The following is an 18,085-nucleotide window of genomic DNA, read 5'->3' on the forward strand; positions in this document are numbered from 1 at the left end:
ATGTTACAATTGTGACTTTATTTTCTATATTAAAGAATTATTGTTTCCTTGGCTAGATGTGTGATTTCATATGTCTAGGAAGATCCTGGTAAAGAATTATCCCCTCTACCAATTCAGATTGGGATTGGAGAAAAATTTCCCAGGATCATACAGCCAAGACTATTGCAAAGATTGGATTTCTACCCAGGTTTTCATCACCAAGTGTAGTACTCTGTATCTACTGTGTTTCTATGTTTTGATTTTCAAATGACCTAATATGTGGAGAAGGTTTTGCACACTGCAAACTTCATTGTGGCTTTCTGTGATTATATTGTTTCTCTGAAACATCCAAAAATCTCCTTTTAATTTCCTAACCCAAATGATCATGGGTTAGAGACATGCATTGCAGTGTAGGATTTCCCATCATCTCTTTTGTTTTATTTTTATTCAGTTCTGTTCTTTTTCTCAAGGAACTTGAAAGTTCTGTATTTCCGTGAATATTCATTGTTTTCCGTGACGAATTATACTTATAACTAAGTATAATATATAATTATATAATATATAACTGGGTAAGACACTTTTAGTTGTAATCTTAGCTCCTTTGCCTTCCAAAATATGATATACTAAGCTCTTCAATTTGTTAATGTAGAACCTGGTAAATGTCATGATATCTGATAGTATATTATAAGCTCCATTTAGTCTCACTGTCTCCCAAAGGAGAAGCTATCTACTCAAACATTCAGATTACTATTCCCAGAATTAAAACTATTTAAGAACTTATATCAAAGATTAAAATTTAGTTACAATTTTCCAATTATACTCAAGCTCAGGAAATGATAATAAAACATTCTCTTTTAAGATTCCAAGACGTTCTCCATTACCATCATTAGATCTGTGCAAGATATGTGTTCTTTTGTTGGGAGAGAGATCATGCATCCTCTGTGAGCATTACTACAATTTATATCCTATCACAGTCACTTGTCTCCTTCCACCTGTTCATCATTTCTTATACCACAATGGGATACCACTACATTCATATACCACATCTTGTTCAGCCATTCCCCAATTGATGGGCATCCCCTCGATTTTCAGTTCTTAGATGCCACAAAAAGAGCTGGAATAAATAATTTTTTTTCATATGGACGCTTTTACCATTTTTATGATACCTTTGGGATACAACAATAATGGCAGTATTGGTGGGTCAAAGGTATGCACATTTTATAGCCTTTTGGGAATAGTTCCAAATTGCTTTCCAGAATGTTTGGATCAACTCATAGTTTCACCCACAATGAATTAGTGTTCCAACCCTACCACATCTTCTCCAATATTTATCATCTTGTTTTTTCATGTTAGCCAATCTGATAGGTGTGATGTGGTACCATAAAGTTGTTTGGATTTGCATCTCTCTAATCAATATTGATTTTAAGCATTTTTTTTCATATGACTATAGAAAGCTTTAGTGTCTTCCTCTGAAAACTTCCTATTCATAACGTTTGAGCATTTATCAATTGGGGAATGACTTGCATTCTTGCAAATTTGACTCAATTCCCTATATATTTTAGAAATGAGGCCTTTACATTTCTAGCATATATAGAGAACTGACTCAAATGTATAATCATACAAGTCATTCCCCAATTGATAAATGGTCAAAGGATGTGAACAGGCAATTTTCGGAAGAAGAAATTAAAGATATCTATCATCATATGAAAAAATGCTCTAAATCACTATTGATTAGAGAGACGCAAATCAAAACAACTCTGAGATACCACATCACACCTATAAGATTGGCAAACATGACAGAACAAGAAAATGATAAATGCTGGAGAGGATGTGGGAGAGTTGGAACACTAATTCATTGTTGGTGGAGCTGCGAGCACATCCAACCATTCTGGAGAGCAATTTGGAACTATGCCCAAAGGGCTACAAAAATGTGCATACCCTTTGACCCAGCAATATCGCTACTAGGACTATATCCCCAAGAGATCATAAAAATGGGAAAGGGTCCCACATGTACAAAAAAATTTATAGCAGCACTCTTTGTAGTTGCCAAAAACTGGAAGTCAAGGGAATGTCCATCAATTGGGGAGTGGCTGAATAAATTATGGTATATGAATGTAATGGAGTACTATTGTGCCATAAGAAATGATGAACAAGAAGACTTCAGAGAGGTCTGGAAGGACTTATATGACCTGATGCTGAGGGAAAGGAGCAGAACCAGGAGAACTTTGTGCACAACAACGACCACAGTGTGCGAGAGTTTTTTCTGGTAGACTTGGAATTTCGTAATAACGCAAGAACTTCTTTTAAAAAAAAAGCCCAATGGTGGTTCTCAAGGCAAAATGCCTTCTACACTCAGAGAAAGAAATATGGAAGTCATTCGCAAAATGTAGCAGATCATGTTTGTGTATGTGTAAGTTTTTGTGTATCATGTTTTGATTTGTTATATGATTTCTTTCATTTATTTTAGTCTGACTACATAGCATGACTATAGTGAAAATATACTCAATAGGAAAGTATATGTAAAACCTATACAGAATTGTATGCAGTCGTGGGGAGGGAGGGGGGTAGTGGAGGGTAGGTGTGGGGGGGATAAAATCTCAATTGTGTGGCAGTGATTGTTAAACATTAAAAAATAATAATAAAAAAAAGAAATGAGGCCTTTATCATAGACAATACGTGTAAAAACAAATTTTTCCCCAGTTTTCTGCTTCCCTCCTAATCTTGGTTAAATTGGCTTTGTGCAAAAACTTTTCAATTTAGTGTAATCAAAATTATCCATTTTGCATTCCATAATGTTCTCTATCTCTTGTTTCATCATAAAATCCTGCATTCTCCATAAATCCGACAAATTATTCCTTGTTCCCTTAATTCGTGTATACTATCAGCCTTTATACCAAGATCCTGTACACATTTGGACTTTATTCTGACATATGGTGTCAGAGATTGGTCTATGCCCAGGTTCTTCCACACTACTTTTCAGTTTTCCAGGCAATTTTTTTCAAACGATTTCTTATCCCAGATTCTGTGTTTATCAAACTGTCAAAATGTCAAACATTGTCACTGACTACTGTGTCGTGTGTACTCAAAATATTTCGTTGATCTACTCTCTCTTTCTTAGACAGTACAAAGGTTTTTTGAGAATTGCTAATTTATGATGAAATTTATGAACTCGTATGGTTTGGCCACCTTCCCTAGCATTTCTTTTAATTAATTCCCTTGATATTCTGGACCTTTTGTCATCCAAATGAATTTTGATATATTTTTCTAGCTCTATAAAATAGTTCTTGGTAGTTTGGTTGGAATGGCACTGAATAAGTAAATTAATTTAAGGAAAATTGTCATTTTTATTATATTAGCTAGGGCTTCCCACAAGCAACTGATTTTTCTCCTAATTGTTTAGATCTGACTTCATTTGTGCCAACATTCTTTTGGAGTTGTGTTTATTAGTCCCTGGGTTTGTTTTGGCAGGTAAATCTCCAAATATTTTTGGAACACTGAAAACCATTAAAATAATAAAAAGAAATTTAAAAAATAGAGTCCAAATGGGTACATGATCTATGTATAAAACCTGGTACTACAAACAAATTAGGGAGGAAGGGATAATGTGTTTGTCAGATTTATGGAAAATGGGCAAATTTATGACCAATGAAGAAACAAAGAACATTATGAAAAGCAAAATATATGATCTTGATTGCATTAAATTTAATATTTTTTCACAAACCCAATGCAAGAAAGATTAGGAGGGAAGCAAAAAACTGAGAATTTTTACAACTAGTGTCTGTATTAATGGTTTCATTTCTAAAATATATAGAGACCTGAGTGAAATTTACAAGAATACATGTCATTCTCCAATTGATAAATGGTCAAAGGACATGAATAAGAAGTTTTCAGAGGAATAAATTAAAGCTATCTATAGTCATATGAAAAAATGTCCTAAATCCCTATTGATTAGAGAGATGGAAATCAAAACAACTCTGAGATACCACATCGCATCTATTAGATTGACTAACATGAGGAATCAGGATGATGATAAATGTTGGAGAAGATGTATGTGAGTTGGAACACGAATTCATTTTTGGTGGAGTTATGAGGTGATTCAACCATTCTGGACAGCAATTTAGAATCATGCCTAACAGGCTACAAAAATGTCCACACCCTTTGCCCCAAAAATATCACTTGTAGGACTGTATCCCAAAAAATTCACAAAAATGGGAAAAGGTCCCACTTGTACCAAAATATTTATAGCAGCTCTTTTAGTGGTGGCCAATAACTAGAAATCCAGGGATACCCATCATTTGGGGAATGGCTGAATAAGATGTCGTATATGAATGTAATGGAATATTGTTGTGTTATAAGAAATGAAGAACAGAAGGACTTCAGGGAGGCCTAGAAGGACTTATATGAACTGATACTGAGTGAAACGTGCAGAACTGCACAAGTAAAAGTAGAACTCAAGGTGTGTGAGGACTGTTTCTGATAGACTTAGTCCTTCACACCAATGCAAGGACCTAAAGCTTTCCCAAAGGACTCTTGAGGCAAAATACCATACACATCCAGAGAAAGAACAATTATACTGAAATGTAGAATGAAGCTCACTAGTTTCTCTCATGGTTTCTCTCAATCATTTTGATTCTTCTCTGCAACACGGCCAATGTGAAAAATGTGTCTAGTAAGTATCTGTGTAGAACCCATATAAGATGGCATGCCCTCTGGGAGAGGGAATGGTGAGCGAGGGTAAGAAAATTTAAGACTCTTGCAAGTCATTGCTGAAGACTGAAATAAAATAAATTAATTTAAAAAAAGAAAAAAAGAAAAAGAAAAATTCGTAGTCTAGAAGGTGATATAGAATTCAGCATATAAAAATAATGATATTAGGGCATTTCTTTCATAATTACAAAGTATTTTTTTAATTTTTAATGTATGCAATAAACCAAACATTTTCACAAGGTGGAAATGAAAACAAAATTGTACATGAACTGCAAATCTACTATAAAAGACTTACTATTTCTTTCAAATATATAATAAAATTATCATGCAATTTGTTTCCATTTGTTTCTTTCTTCTCTAGCTCCCTCTTTAGCGATGGCTCCCATTAGACAGAAATAGTTGTTCTCTCTGTCTCTCTGTCTCTCTATCTGTCTCTCTGTCTCTGTCTCTTTCTGTCTGTCTGTCTGTCTATCTGTCTCTCTCTCTTTCTCTCTCTCTCTCTCTCTCTCTCTCTCTCTCTCTCTCTCTCTCGCTCTCTCTCTCCCTCCCCCCTCTCTCTTTGATCATGGCTTTCAGGTAGTCCCATAATTTTTAAATTGTCTCTGCTGGATCTATTTTCCAGGTCAGTTGTTTTTCCAATGAGATATTTCACATTATCTTCCATTTTTTCATTCTTTTGGTTTTGTTTTGTGATTTCTTGGTTTCTCATAAAGTCATTAGCTTCCATCTCTTCTATTCTAATTTTTAAAGAACTATTTCCTTCAGTGAGCTTTTGGACCTCCTTTTCCATTTGGCTAATTCTTCTTTTTAAAGCATTCTTCTCCTCGTTGGCTTTTTGAATCTCTTTTGCCAATTGAGTTAGCCTATTTTTCAAGGTGTTATTTTCTTCAGCATTTTTTGGGTCTCCTTTAGCAAGGTGTTGACCCACTTTTCATGCTTTTCTTTCATCCCTCTCATTTCTCTTCCCAGTTTTTCCTTCACTTCTCTAACCTTATTTTCAAAATCCTTTTTGAGCTCTTCCACGGTCTGAGCCCATTGAAAATTTACTTTGGATCTTTGGGATACAGAAGCCTTGACTTTTATGTCTTTCCCTGATGGTAAGCATTGTTCTTCCTCATCAGAAAGGATGGGAGGAGATATCTGTTCACCAAGAAAGTAACCTTCTATGGTCTTATTTTTTTCCCTTTTTTGGGCATTTTCTCAAACAGTTACTTGACTTTGGGGTCCTTTGTCAAGAGTAGGGTATACTCTGGGAATCTGTGAGATCTCAGTTCCTCTAAGGTGGCACAATCAAGCGTGTACTGGTCTAAACTTGGAGAGGGATTTTTATGCCCACAATTTTAGCAGTTACCTCTCTACAGCCACCTGGCCTCCAGCTCTCAAGTCAGCATTGGGGGCTGATTTTCAGATAAGCTGGATGGGCAGGGCCACCATTCAGTTTGAGACAAACACCTGCTAGGCCAGGGCCTCCACTCAGGCCTGAGGTAAGTCTCAGCTCTTCAATGTCCCCAGGGGTTTTTACGCTCCAACAGTGGAGCTTCTGTACGGGCTGCTGTGCAGGCTCTGTGGCTGTTGCCTGCTGCGGGAGCTATGGGAAGTCCCTTCTCCCTTCCTGGACAGCTGAGAAAACCCTGTCTCTGACCTTTGGCGACTGTGGGTCAAGGGATCTGAGGATCTGCTACTGCAACTGGAGATTCTTCCTCCGAGGTGTCCTCCTCCCAGAGTCTGGTCACGCTGTGCCACTTGGCCAAGGCTGGGCTGGGCTCCATGCTCGGCTCCGCGTCCAGCACAACCAATGTTTCTGTGGGCCTTTCAGGTCACCGTGGGCTGGAAATCTCCACTCTGTTGTTCTGCACTTCTGCTGCTCCAAAATTTGTTGAGAGTCCCTCTCTACAGGTATTTTATGGGCTGTGGGGAGGACTCTACATAAGTGTGTCTTTCTAGTCCGTCATCTTGGCTCCACCCCCTGCTAATATCTTATTTAAAATTTTTGCATGTCTATCAGGAAAATTGGCTTATAATATTTTTTTCTCTTTTAGCTCTTCCAGATTTGGGGATCAGAATTAAATTTGTATCATAAAAAGATTTTTATAGCATCTCAGCCTCTCCATCTGTAAACTTGAGAAATCTAACATCAAAATAAACCAGACAGAGTTTAAGGAAGTGGATAGGACTGTGGATCAGGTAGATATGATAGATGTCTGGAGAAAATTGAATGCATTTTGAAAGGAATATATCATTTTCTCAGGGGTACATGGCACACATAAAAAACTGATCGTTTAATAGGGCATAAAAACCCCAAAATCCAGTGGAAAAAGGAGGAGATAGTCAATGTATCCTACTCAGATCATAATGCAGCAAAAACTATATGTAGTAAAAAACCATGAAACTACAGACTAAAAATTACTTGGAAAGTAAATAATCTAATCCTAAAGAATGAGTTAAACAACAAATCATAGAAGGAATAAACAGTATTCAAGACAATGACAGTACTGAGACAACTTATCAAAACTTATGGGATAGTGTGGAAGCAGTTTTTAGGGGAAATATTACATCATTGAAAGCCTACGTGAATAAAATAGACAAAGAGGACATCAAAGAATTGTACATACAGCTGAAAAATCTAGAAAAAAGAACAAATTGGAAATCATCAAGTAAATATCAAATTGGAAATACTGATAAAGAAATGAGCGTAAATATTGCAATAAGGAAAACTATTGAATTAACAAATAAACTATGAGTTGGTTTTATGAAAAGACTCGTGCAAATATTAAACTTTGGGTCAAATTGATTAAAAAAGAAAGAAGAAAATCAAATTACTAATATCAAAGATGAAAAGGCTTGGTTGGTTAGTTGGTTGGTGGGTTGGTTGTCCTTCACCTTCGAAGAAGACCAAAATGAAATCACCACTGTAATGTGAAATTTCTGTGTGTTCCATTGGCTGATCAGACCAATAAGTGCTCGGAATGCTCTACCACAGGTTGGACACAGATAGTCCGTGTGAAAATTTGGGGTGATTATCCCAAATTTGTGCATCCTGTGTTTACTTTGTACTGCCTCAATTCTGATTTGCTCAAAGAGCACAACACCTTTTCTTATGTGGGCAAGCCATGTTGGGCGGTCCTGTGCCAGTGTCTCCCGTGTTGCACAGTCAAATCCAAAGTTTTTGAGAGAGACCTTGAGAGTGTCCTTGTCTCGTTTCTTCTGGCCACCATGTGATCACCTGCCCCATGCAAGTTCTCCGTAAAATAGTCTTTTTGGCAAGTGTACATTTGGCATTCAAACAACGTGGCCAGCCCGTGAAAGCTGTGCTCTCTGAAGCATAGTTTGAATACTTGGCAGTTCAGCTCGTGCAGGGACTTCAGTGTTTGCTACCTTATCCTGCCAGGTTATCCCCAGAATCTTCCTAAGACAGTTCAAATGGAAACCTTTCAGTTTCCTGGCATGGCACTGGTAGACTGTTCATGTTTCACAGGCGTACAACAATGAGGTCAGCACAACGGCATTCAGCTTGGTAATCAGTCACCTCTTCTCTCCCAAACTTTTCTTCAGAGCCTCCCAAACACTGAGCTAGCTCTGGTTATGAGTGAAACCACCTCATTGTCAATGTGTACATCCCTCGAAAGTACAATATCAAGATAAGTGAACTTATCGACAGCATTCAAAGCTTCTCCATTGGTTGTAACCAATGGTTCCACGTATGGATGGTGTGATGGTGGCTGATGGAGCACCTGCGTTGTGTGTGTGTGTGTGTGTGTGTGTGTGTGTGTGTTAATTATTAGGCCAAAATTGGATTGTTACTATGAGCATCAAACTGAATTTCATCTGCCTTCTTATTGAGCGAGGAATCCTGCATCTCTCTAAACTTTGCTTTTGATGGAATTAAATGCTGCCTTCTTAGAGATGGATGAACTATACTGCTGGTAAATCCTGTGGAGTTTTCATTTGTCATTTAGCAGCTTCTGAATTTCCCGATCATTTTCACCAAATGAGTCTTGGTGTTTGCGAGTATTCTGACCCAGATGAGCAAATGCAGTGCTGTACACCAAATCTCTGAACGCTGCCCACTCCTTTCCTACTCCACCGTTGCCAACTGGGTGTTGGCTCAACTTTCCCTCCAAGTCAGCAGCAAACTGTTCACGCTCAGGGAAGGGCTCTAATTTGTGGACATTAATTCCTCTGGTAGTCATTTTGCCTTGAGGTCGGCGCTTTTGATGAATGTGAATAGTTAGCTTGGAAAGGGTAAGTCTATGATCAATCCAGCACTCTGCACCGCACATTGCCTTTGTCACTCTCACATCTTGTCTGTCTCTTCTCCTTACAATCACATAATCTGTCACATGCCAGTGCTTGCTCTGAGGGTGCATCCATGAAGTTTTATTCCATTTAGGTAAATGGAAGACAGTGTTGGTGATGAGAAGGTCATGTGACGCACAAGTCTTCAGCAGCAAATGATCTTTGCTGTTGCTGTTTCCAACTCCATTCCTCCCTAGGACTCCCTGCCAAGTCTGGTAGTCTGAACCTATTTTAGTATTAAAATAACCCAGAATTACAAGCTTGTCCTCTTTTGGCACATTAAAGATAAGGGTCTCTAGGTCTTCATAAAATTTGTCTTTGACTTCATCAGGGTTTGCCATGGTGGGAGCATAGGCACTGATGATGGTGGCATGTGTTTTCCTGCGAGTGGCAATAGCATTGTCATGAGCCTGTCATTCAGTCCTTTTGGCAGGCATGCCAGCTTGCTGATTAGATTGGTTTTGATTGCAAAACCCACACAAGCTTCACTGCGCTCCCCTTCACTGCGCCCACTCCAGAGAAAGGTGTATCCAGCTCCAACTTCAGTAAGGTGGCCTTCATTTTCCCACCTTGTTTCACTCAGGGCTGCTATTTGGATATGATACCAGTTGAGTTCTCTTGCAACAAGAGCAGTTCTTTCAGGTCTACTGGATTTTGTGTTGTATATTAGTGTGCTCACGTTCCATGTGTGATGGTGAGTGGAATCATCTTTGCAGATGTTTTTGTACATTTTTTCATGCTTCGACCACATAGTGAGATTCCCCCCCCCCCCCCTACCGTGATAATCAGGCCAGGGTTGGGTAAGCAGGCAGTGTTTAGGGCACTTTTTCTAGTCCCCTTCCTCACACCAGGAGGTGAGCAGTGCGATCCTGAAATGGCTGCTGAGACACCCAGGAGGCTGCCGAGTCCCACTGCTGCTTCCAGTGACAAACGACCCTATGGCCTGGGCCGCCTATGTGCAGGGTTGTGACTACACCTCGGCAGCCATCACACCAAAGGTACTGATACTGGTCCTTCCTCAACACACCTTACTTCTTGATACAAGTGTCAAGTAAAAAGTGGACAGTACCTCACATTCCAGACTCCATCAGTACTGGCCCTCTACAACATGGGAGATTTGAAACATTCATTCATTGTTGGTGGAGCTGTGAGTTGATCCACCCATTCCAGAGAGCAATTTGGAACCATGCCCAAAGAGCTGCAAATATGTGCATACCCTTTGATCCAGCAATATCACTTCTAATACTGCATACCAAAGAGACCATAAAAATGTGAAAGGGTCTCACATGTTCAAAGATATTTTTAGCCGCTCTCTTCATGGCAGCCAAGAACTGGAAATCAAGGGATGCCCATCAATTGAGGAATAGTTGAACAAGCTGTGGTATAGGAATGTAATAGATTACTATTGCACTATAAGAAATGAAGAACAGGAAGACTTCAGACAGGCTTTGAAGGACTTATATGAACTGATGATGAGTGAAATGAGCAGAACCAGAAGAACAATGAGCACAGTAATAGCCACAGTGTGCGAGGAGTGTTTCTGATACACTTAACCCTTCACATCAATTAAAGGACCTAAACCTTCCCCAAAGGACTGTTGAGGCTAAATGGCATCCACATCCAGAGAAAGAACAATTGAATTGAAACACAGAATGAAGCACATTAGTTTCTATTGTGTAATGCTTTGGTTTGGCTTGGTTATTCTCATGGTTTCTCCCAAGCAATTTAATTCTTCTGTGCAACATGAGTAATGTGAAAATGTGTTTAATAAGAATGCATGCTCTCTCTGGGAGGGAACGTTGAGAGAGGGGAAGAAAATATGGCTTAGAGAAGTGAATTTTAAAAATGAATACAAATAAATTAAATTTCAAAAAAGAAAATTTCACAATCCATAATGTAGAAGGTGATATAGAATTCAGCATATAAACATCATGATATTAAAACATTATATTGCTCCTTATAATTAGGTATTTATTTTATTTTTAATATATAAAATAAACCAAAGGCTTCCACAAAATGGTACTATAAAAAGTTAGTTGTAAAGGAACTGCAAATTTACTATAAATAAATTACTGTTCTTGTCAAATATATAGCAAAATTATCATGTAACTTTTTTCCATTTTTTCTTTCTTCCCTGACTTCCTACCCTAGACATGGCTACCATTAGACAGAAATAGTTGTACACAAACACACACACACACACACACACACACACGCATGTGTATGAAAAGTTATTCTATGCATATTTTTATTTGTTAGTTCTTTCTCTAGATGCAACTAGGATGTGTGTTCATATGTCCTTTGCAGTTTATTTGGATATTTATAATAGACACTTGTTCAATCCAAGCCATTATTAAAACAATCTTATTGTTACTGTATTTAATGTTCCCTTGGTTCTGCTCATTTTGCTCTTCATTATTTCTGGCAACTGTTTCTAGATGTTTTCTAAAATCATTAAACTCATCATTTTTATAGCGTTGTAGTATTCCTTTACAATCATATACCACAACTTGTTCAGTCATTTAGATATTTCTTTTGAGAGCTAAGTCCATTTGAATATTAATTTTTAAAGTCTAGAACACACTGCCTTGACATATTAATAGGAATTAACACTGTTGATAATTAAGAAAAATATTATTTTCAAAGTGCTATATAAATTTTAAAGCAGATTGCAAATGTAATTTCTTTTCCTCCTTTTACTTCTTCTTTTCCACAGTACAGTGCATATGTTAATGACTTAATAAATGCGTTTGAAGCTGAATTCAGTTTTTTTTTATCTGAAAATGAAAACTTTGGGACAAAATGGTTCATAAATCATTGAACGATTTTTTAGGCCCTGATCACCATTCCTCTCCCTTCTATGCATCATTTTCCCAATATCCTCTATTACGAACACACAAAAGCCATGTAAACTGAGATCTCCATCCAGACAATCATCCAATTTGTGAAAACACACACAAGCACACAGACACAGACACACACGCATACATACACACTAGAGGACTTAAAGTTTCATTGTGTCCCCAGCTTCAGCTCCCACTTTGGTCTGGGGTAATGTATAGCTAAAGGAAGAGAAGATTAATGGAATTTCCCTTTGGATTAATTAGATAAATGTTTACACAGGTGTGTAGAGATAAATCAGAGGCTTCCAAGCTTAAAGTTCCAGATGTTACTAAAAGTGACTTCCCTTCACTTGAGTCCATCAGACAAGACACATGGCTGCTCTTGGGCCAGGTAAGTTTTAGAAATTTCAAGAGATGGTATTGTAGGATCGTGGCTGTAGAGGACAGTCTCCTTAGGTGACCCACACAGATGAGAGTTCCAGAGATTTGTGACTAAAGGGCCCTTATATAATTAAATGTCAGGGAAGCTAAAGAATTAAGGATCAATAAATTTCAACTAGAACTCTGAGGAGTACTCATTCCTGTGTTTATGAACTAGACTTGTGTGTCATTATAGAGGGAATTTTTAGTGAGGAATTTCCTTGTGTCACGGAAGATCATAACCTGCTCTCCAAATTATTATTATATTATGATGAAGACTGAGGTTAGTGGTTAAATGACTTGTGCAGGATCATATAACCTGTATGAAGAAAAGGTCGAAGTTAACACCAGGTTTATTTAACTCCAAAACCAGTAAAATATATATCAAGTAAACATGCATCTTGCCATGCATAAAAGATTTGATAAATATCTGTCAAATTGAATGAATAGGATAAGATTTTAATAAAATTTCCAAAAACATTAATGTGAATATTTTCTTTTGAGCCTGATGACAAATCTTTGTGTAAAATATGTATGTATTATTAATTCCTTTTACCTTTGAGAAAGGTGATGCTCAGAAGGGTCCTTTCAATTGTCCTTAGTCATACAGTGAGAGGGAAGACTCCATGTTTCTAAGAGTAGTTCTCCCGGGTAGTTCTAAAGGTGGTTATATCCTTCATAAGACATGACCTTTCACCATACACATAGCAGTAAAAAAAAAAAAAAAGCCTCGTTAAATTGAACTGAAGCTGAAACTTAGTGAGCACTTGAATACAACTGAATATAACTAGTCTCGGCTGAGATTAACAACGTTTTGTTTTTCTGGTTCATTTTTATTCATGCTACTCTGTGTCAGACATTGTACTAAGCAGTGAAAATACAAAGAAAATTACAAAAAATAGTACCACTCTCAAGGAACAGACAATCTAGTGGGAGAAGCAATATACAGACAAAATATGTGGAAATAACATATATACATAAATTGCATATATCAAAGGAAAGCATAGATAGTAAGGAAGACCAGGAAAAACTTCCTTATTTCAATTTATTTATATATTTTTAGTTGTCAACATTCATTAACACAAGATTTTGAGTTCCAAATTTTCTCCCCATCTGTGCCCACCCCCACCCCAAAAAACCATGCATTCTGATTACCCCTTCCCTAATCTCCCCTCCCTTTTATCACACCCCTCTCTTTCTTTATCCCCATCCTTTCTCTTTTCTTGTAGGGCCAGATAGATTTCTATACCCCATTATCTATATTTCTTATTTTCCAGTTACATACAAAAGCAATTCTCAACAATCATTCCTAAAACTTTGAGTTCCAAATTCTCTTTCTTCCTCCCACCACACCCATTCCCCCTGAGAAGGTAAGGAATTCAATATAGGTTATATATGGTAGTTTTGCTAAAGACTTCCGTAATAGGCATGTTGTGAAAGACTGGCTATATTTCCCTTCATCCTGTCCTGGCCCCCGTTTATTCCATTCTCTCTTTTGACCTTACCACTCCCAAGAATGTTGACTTCTAATTACCTCCCCTCTCATTTGCCCTCCCTTGTATCATCCCCCACACCAAACTTATCCCCTTCTCCCCTACTTTTCCATAGTATAAGACAAATTTTCATACCAAATTGAGTGTGTATGTTATTTCCTTCTTATACCAAATGTAATGGGGGAAAGGTTCACTTTTCCCCTCTAACCTCTCTCTTTTCCCCCTCATTGAAAAAGCTTTTCCTTGCCTTTTTTAGGAGAGATAATTTGCCCCATTACATTTCTCCCTTTCTCCTCCCAATATATTCCTCTCTCACCTCTTAATTTTGTTTTTTTAGACATCAACCCTTCCTAATCATCTCACTCTATGCCCTCTGTATATAAGATTTTCTTGCATCACTTTCATTTCTCTTCTCAATTTTTTGTCCACTTCGCTTACTTGATTTTCAAAATCCTTTTTGACCTCTTCCATGTCTTGAGAGCATTGCATATTTGTTTTGGAGGTTTTGGATGCAGAAACCTTGACTTTTAGGTCTTCCTCTGTGGTAAGCATTGTTCTTACTCATCTGAAAGGATTGAAGAAAATATCTGCTCACCAAGAAAGTAACCTTCTATTGTCTTTCTTTTTCCCTTTTTTGGGCATTTTTTCACCGGTTACTTGACTTTTGAGTTCTTTGTCAAGAGGAGGGTATGCTGTGGGGACCTGTAAGTTCTCAGTTCCTCCAAGGTGAAAAATCAATGGAGAGAAGTTTACTCCTCTCCTGGCCTGCGCTCTGGCCTGTGAGCAACTATAAGCATTCCTTTCTGAGAATAGAATTCCCTCTCCAAAGCCTCTTCCAGCTCCACCAGCCAGAGCTCCTCCTCAACCGAGGGCCACTACTCAGGGCTGAGATCCAGATCAGCAGCTCAGTTCTCACAGGATGTTTAGGCCAGGGCTTCAACAGTGAAAGTTGCTACTGCCTGGGGCGGGGGCTAGACTGGTGTCTTCAGTTTTCCCTCAGGTGAAAGAGCTTTTCACTGACCTTTGAAGCTGTCTTTGGCATTTTTGAGTTGTGGAATCAATTACCTGCAGCTGCTGCTGGTGGCACAGCCTGGAATTCCACGCCAGTCCTGTCCTTGCCACAGTGTAAAGACTGGACTGTGTTCTGGCCAGCACCTGGTGGGACAGACATTTCCTGTCCTTCTTCAAGGCTGCCTTGGGCTGCAAAACTATTTCACTTTGTCATTTTGTGGCTTCTACCATTCTATGATTTGTTTAGAGTAATTTTTACAGGTATTTTATGGGCTATGAGTGGAGATTGTCTAGTGCATCCTTGTACTCCACCATCTTGGCTCTGGCCCCCCCTGCTATCTCTATTTTTGAGGGTACTATCGTCTTTTCAGTCACCAAGATTTGGAAACTATGGTGCCCTCCCCTTCCTCCTTTTCTTACCTCCTCTCCTAGAGAGAGAGAGAGAGAGAGAGAGAGAGAGAGAGAGAGAGAGAGAGAGAGAGAGAGAGAGACAGAGACAGAGACAGAGACAGAGACAGAGACAGAGAGACAGAGAGAGACAGAGAGAGACAGAGAGAGACAGAGAGAGACAGAGAGTGAGAGAGAGAGTGAGGAACGGAGAGAGGGAGGGAGAGAGAATGTCCATTCAGTTGCAAAGTTCTATCAATTTTACCTTTGGAACATAACTTCTTTATAACCCCTGTTCTCATTTTAAATTATCAAAGCTGTGATGCAAACACTCAACACCTCTAAGTAGGATATTCTAGTAGTCTTGTGGTTTGTCTACCTGAGTCACTCAATCACTCTCAGATCTCCTCCATCCTTTAATGAGCTATCAGATTTTTCTTCCTAAAGAGTAGATCTGACCATGTCACTGCCCCACCCCTCTCAATAAACTCTAATGGCTCTCTATTACATCAATGTTTAAATGAATAATCTGCATAGCTTTTAAAACCCTCTATGTATTTGTTCCACTTTTATGTTTGCATTCTATTCATACCACCAACTACGTTACTTCCTTAGAGACAGCTAGGTGGCACAGTGAATAGAGTACTGGACCTGGAGTGAGGAAGATTGGGGGAATTCTCATTTCATTTAAGAAACAAACTGTGTTACTTTGAGTATATCACTTAAACTTTCTCTGCCTCAGTTTCTTTATATAAGAAGAGACAATAATACCACCTCTCTCTTAGGGATTCTAAGAATAAAATGAGAAAACTTATTCAAAGCACATGTGGTGACACAAGATTCGGTATTTATCACTGGACATTTCATTTGGAATTCTATCAATGTAGGGTTTCTTTCTCTTAGCAACTTTGCCTCCCAGATTCTTTGTCAATACAATTAGTAGTTAATACCCCATATTATACAACAAGAAGCTCTCAGTCCTCTTTAATACATATACATTGCCCTTGAAAATATCATGCACAAATACATACATACATGTGGGTGTGTAGGATTGCATGTTGTCTCATTTGACTATGTGTTCCTTGACAGAAGCACCTATTTATGCTTTCATTTGTGTCCACAGTGATTATCAAATTGACTGGCACACAGAAAGTCCTCAATAAACTTTTTTGAGTTGAGGTCCCTATTTTATCATTGAGAAAACTAAGGCTGAGGAGTGTTTGGGTATTTGATCATGGGCACATAATTAATATATGTCTGAGGCAAGATTTCAGTTCAGATCTTGAGTCCAAGTATAGAGATGCTTAACCAGTAGTCCATTCCATTCGTTGGAGACTGAAACACCTGGGGTCATTAAGTTTTGGGGAGAAAGATTATGAAATAACACACGCTATTTCTCAGGATTGTTTTCAGGAGAACATAAATGAAGATCTTCATCTAATGTGACTAAATACTTGATCAAAGGAAAATTATCCAATAACTCTAAATTTCTTCTTTCACAGAGGAAAATTTGAAATATTGTTTTCTACAGTTCACACTTCATCAGATTGTGCAACAGAATTTTTTTAAGGCTTCAAGCACTATAAAATTGTGAGGCATCTTTATGTCTTCAGATCTTTCTCCACTATTTTGTAAATATCTCATCTGGATAAGAAGAAACTTGATATCTTTCTTCAGCATTAATATGAAGTGTACAGGAACTCTATTCCTCCTTACTGATGAGAACCAATCTAAAAGCCCTCTTCTCATTAGCTTTACAAAAGAGTGAAAATATAATTCCTCCACTTGCCTCTGTCCTGTTCACAGAAACAGAGGAGAGAACAAAACAGAAATGATGGGGAATTACTCCATCCCAACTGAGTTCATCTCCTTGGGGATTACCAATGCTCCAGAGGTAAATGTGGTTCTTTTTGTTCTCTTTCTCATCATTTATTTGGTTATTCTTGTAGCAAATCTTGGGATGATCATCTTAATCAGGATAGATCCTCAACTCCATTTACCCATGTATTTCTTCCTTAGCCACATGTCCTTCTCTGACCTAGGCTACTCCACTGCCATTGGCCCCAAGATGCTGGTGGACTTCTTTGCCAAAGACAAATCAATTTCCTTCATTGGTTGTGCTCTGCAATTCTATGTTTTCTGTTACTTTACAGATTGTGAGTCTTTATTGTTAGCAATAATGGCCTTTGATCGCTACATGGCAATAAACAATCCTTTACTTTATACAGTAAATATATCTAGCAGCGTCTGCTACTTATTGATGGCTGGTGTCTACATGGTGGCGATGGGGGATGCTCTGCTCCATACTACTTTAACCTTCACATTGTCTTTCTGCAGGTCCAGTGAAATTAATCATTTCTTCTGTGATGTTCCTCCTCTTCTATTAATCTCTTGTTCTGATACCTATGTCAATGAGCTGGTTATCTTCATTGTCTTTGGCTTTATTGAAATGGTCAGCATTTCAGTAGTTCTCATTTCTTATTGTTATATAGTCCTCTCTGTGTTTAAGATCCGCTCCTCTGAGGGCAGATGGAAAACATTTTCAACCTGTTCTTCTCACTTAACTGCTGTCACAATCTTCCAGGGTACTCTTCTATTTATGTACTTCAGACCAAGTTCTGCCTATTCACTAGACCAAGACAAAATGATCTCCTTGTTTTATACCCTTGTCATTCCCATGTTGAATCCCTTGATCTATAGTTTGTGAAACAAAGATGTGAAAGGAGCTCTGGGAAAACTGAAAAATAATATATGTTCGTAATATTGGTTGCTATGATTTCCATGATTTGGACCCTATATTGGGAGGTTGGAGTCCAATTCAATGCATTAAAGGTATTCTAAGCCAATTGACAAGTTTGAAGTCTTATTGAAGTAATAATAATAACATGTCAGTATACAAACACTGAATCTCAAAATGTGAAAGGAACCTCGGAGTTGACCTAATCCAAT

The 18,085-nt window shown here is 38.1% G+C and overlaps 1 protein-coding gene across 1 annotated transcript; it reads left to right on the forward strand.

Annotated features, from left to right (window-relative positions):
* Nucleotides 1–16,967: 16,967 nt before the first annotated feature.
* Nucleotides 16,968–17,843, forward strand: LOC140516743 (olfactory receptor-like protein OLF2). Its single transcript, XM_072627695.1, has one exon. The coding sequence runs from the start codon at nucleotides 16,968–16,970 to the stop codon at nucleotides 17,841–17,843; it is 876 nt and encodes a 291-aa protein (XP_072483796.1).
* Nucleotides 17,844–18,085: the final 242 nt, after the last annotated feature.

The sequence above is a fragment of the Notamacropus eugenii genome, chromosome Y (genome assembly GCF_028372415.1).
Source record: "Notamacropus eugenii isolate mMacEug1 chromosome Y, mMacEug1.pri_v2, whole genome shotgun sequence".
NCBI classification, from domain to species: domain Eukaryota; kingdom Metazoa; phylum Chordata; class Mammalia; order Diprotodontia; family Macropodidae; genus Notamacropus; species Notamacropus eugenii.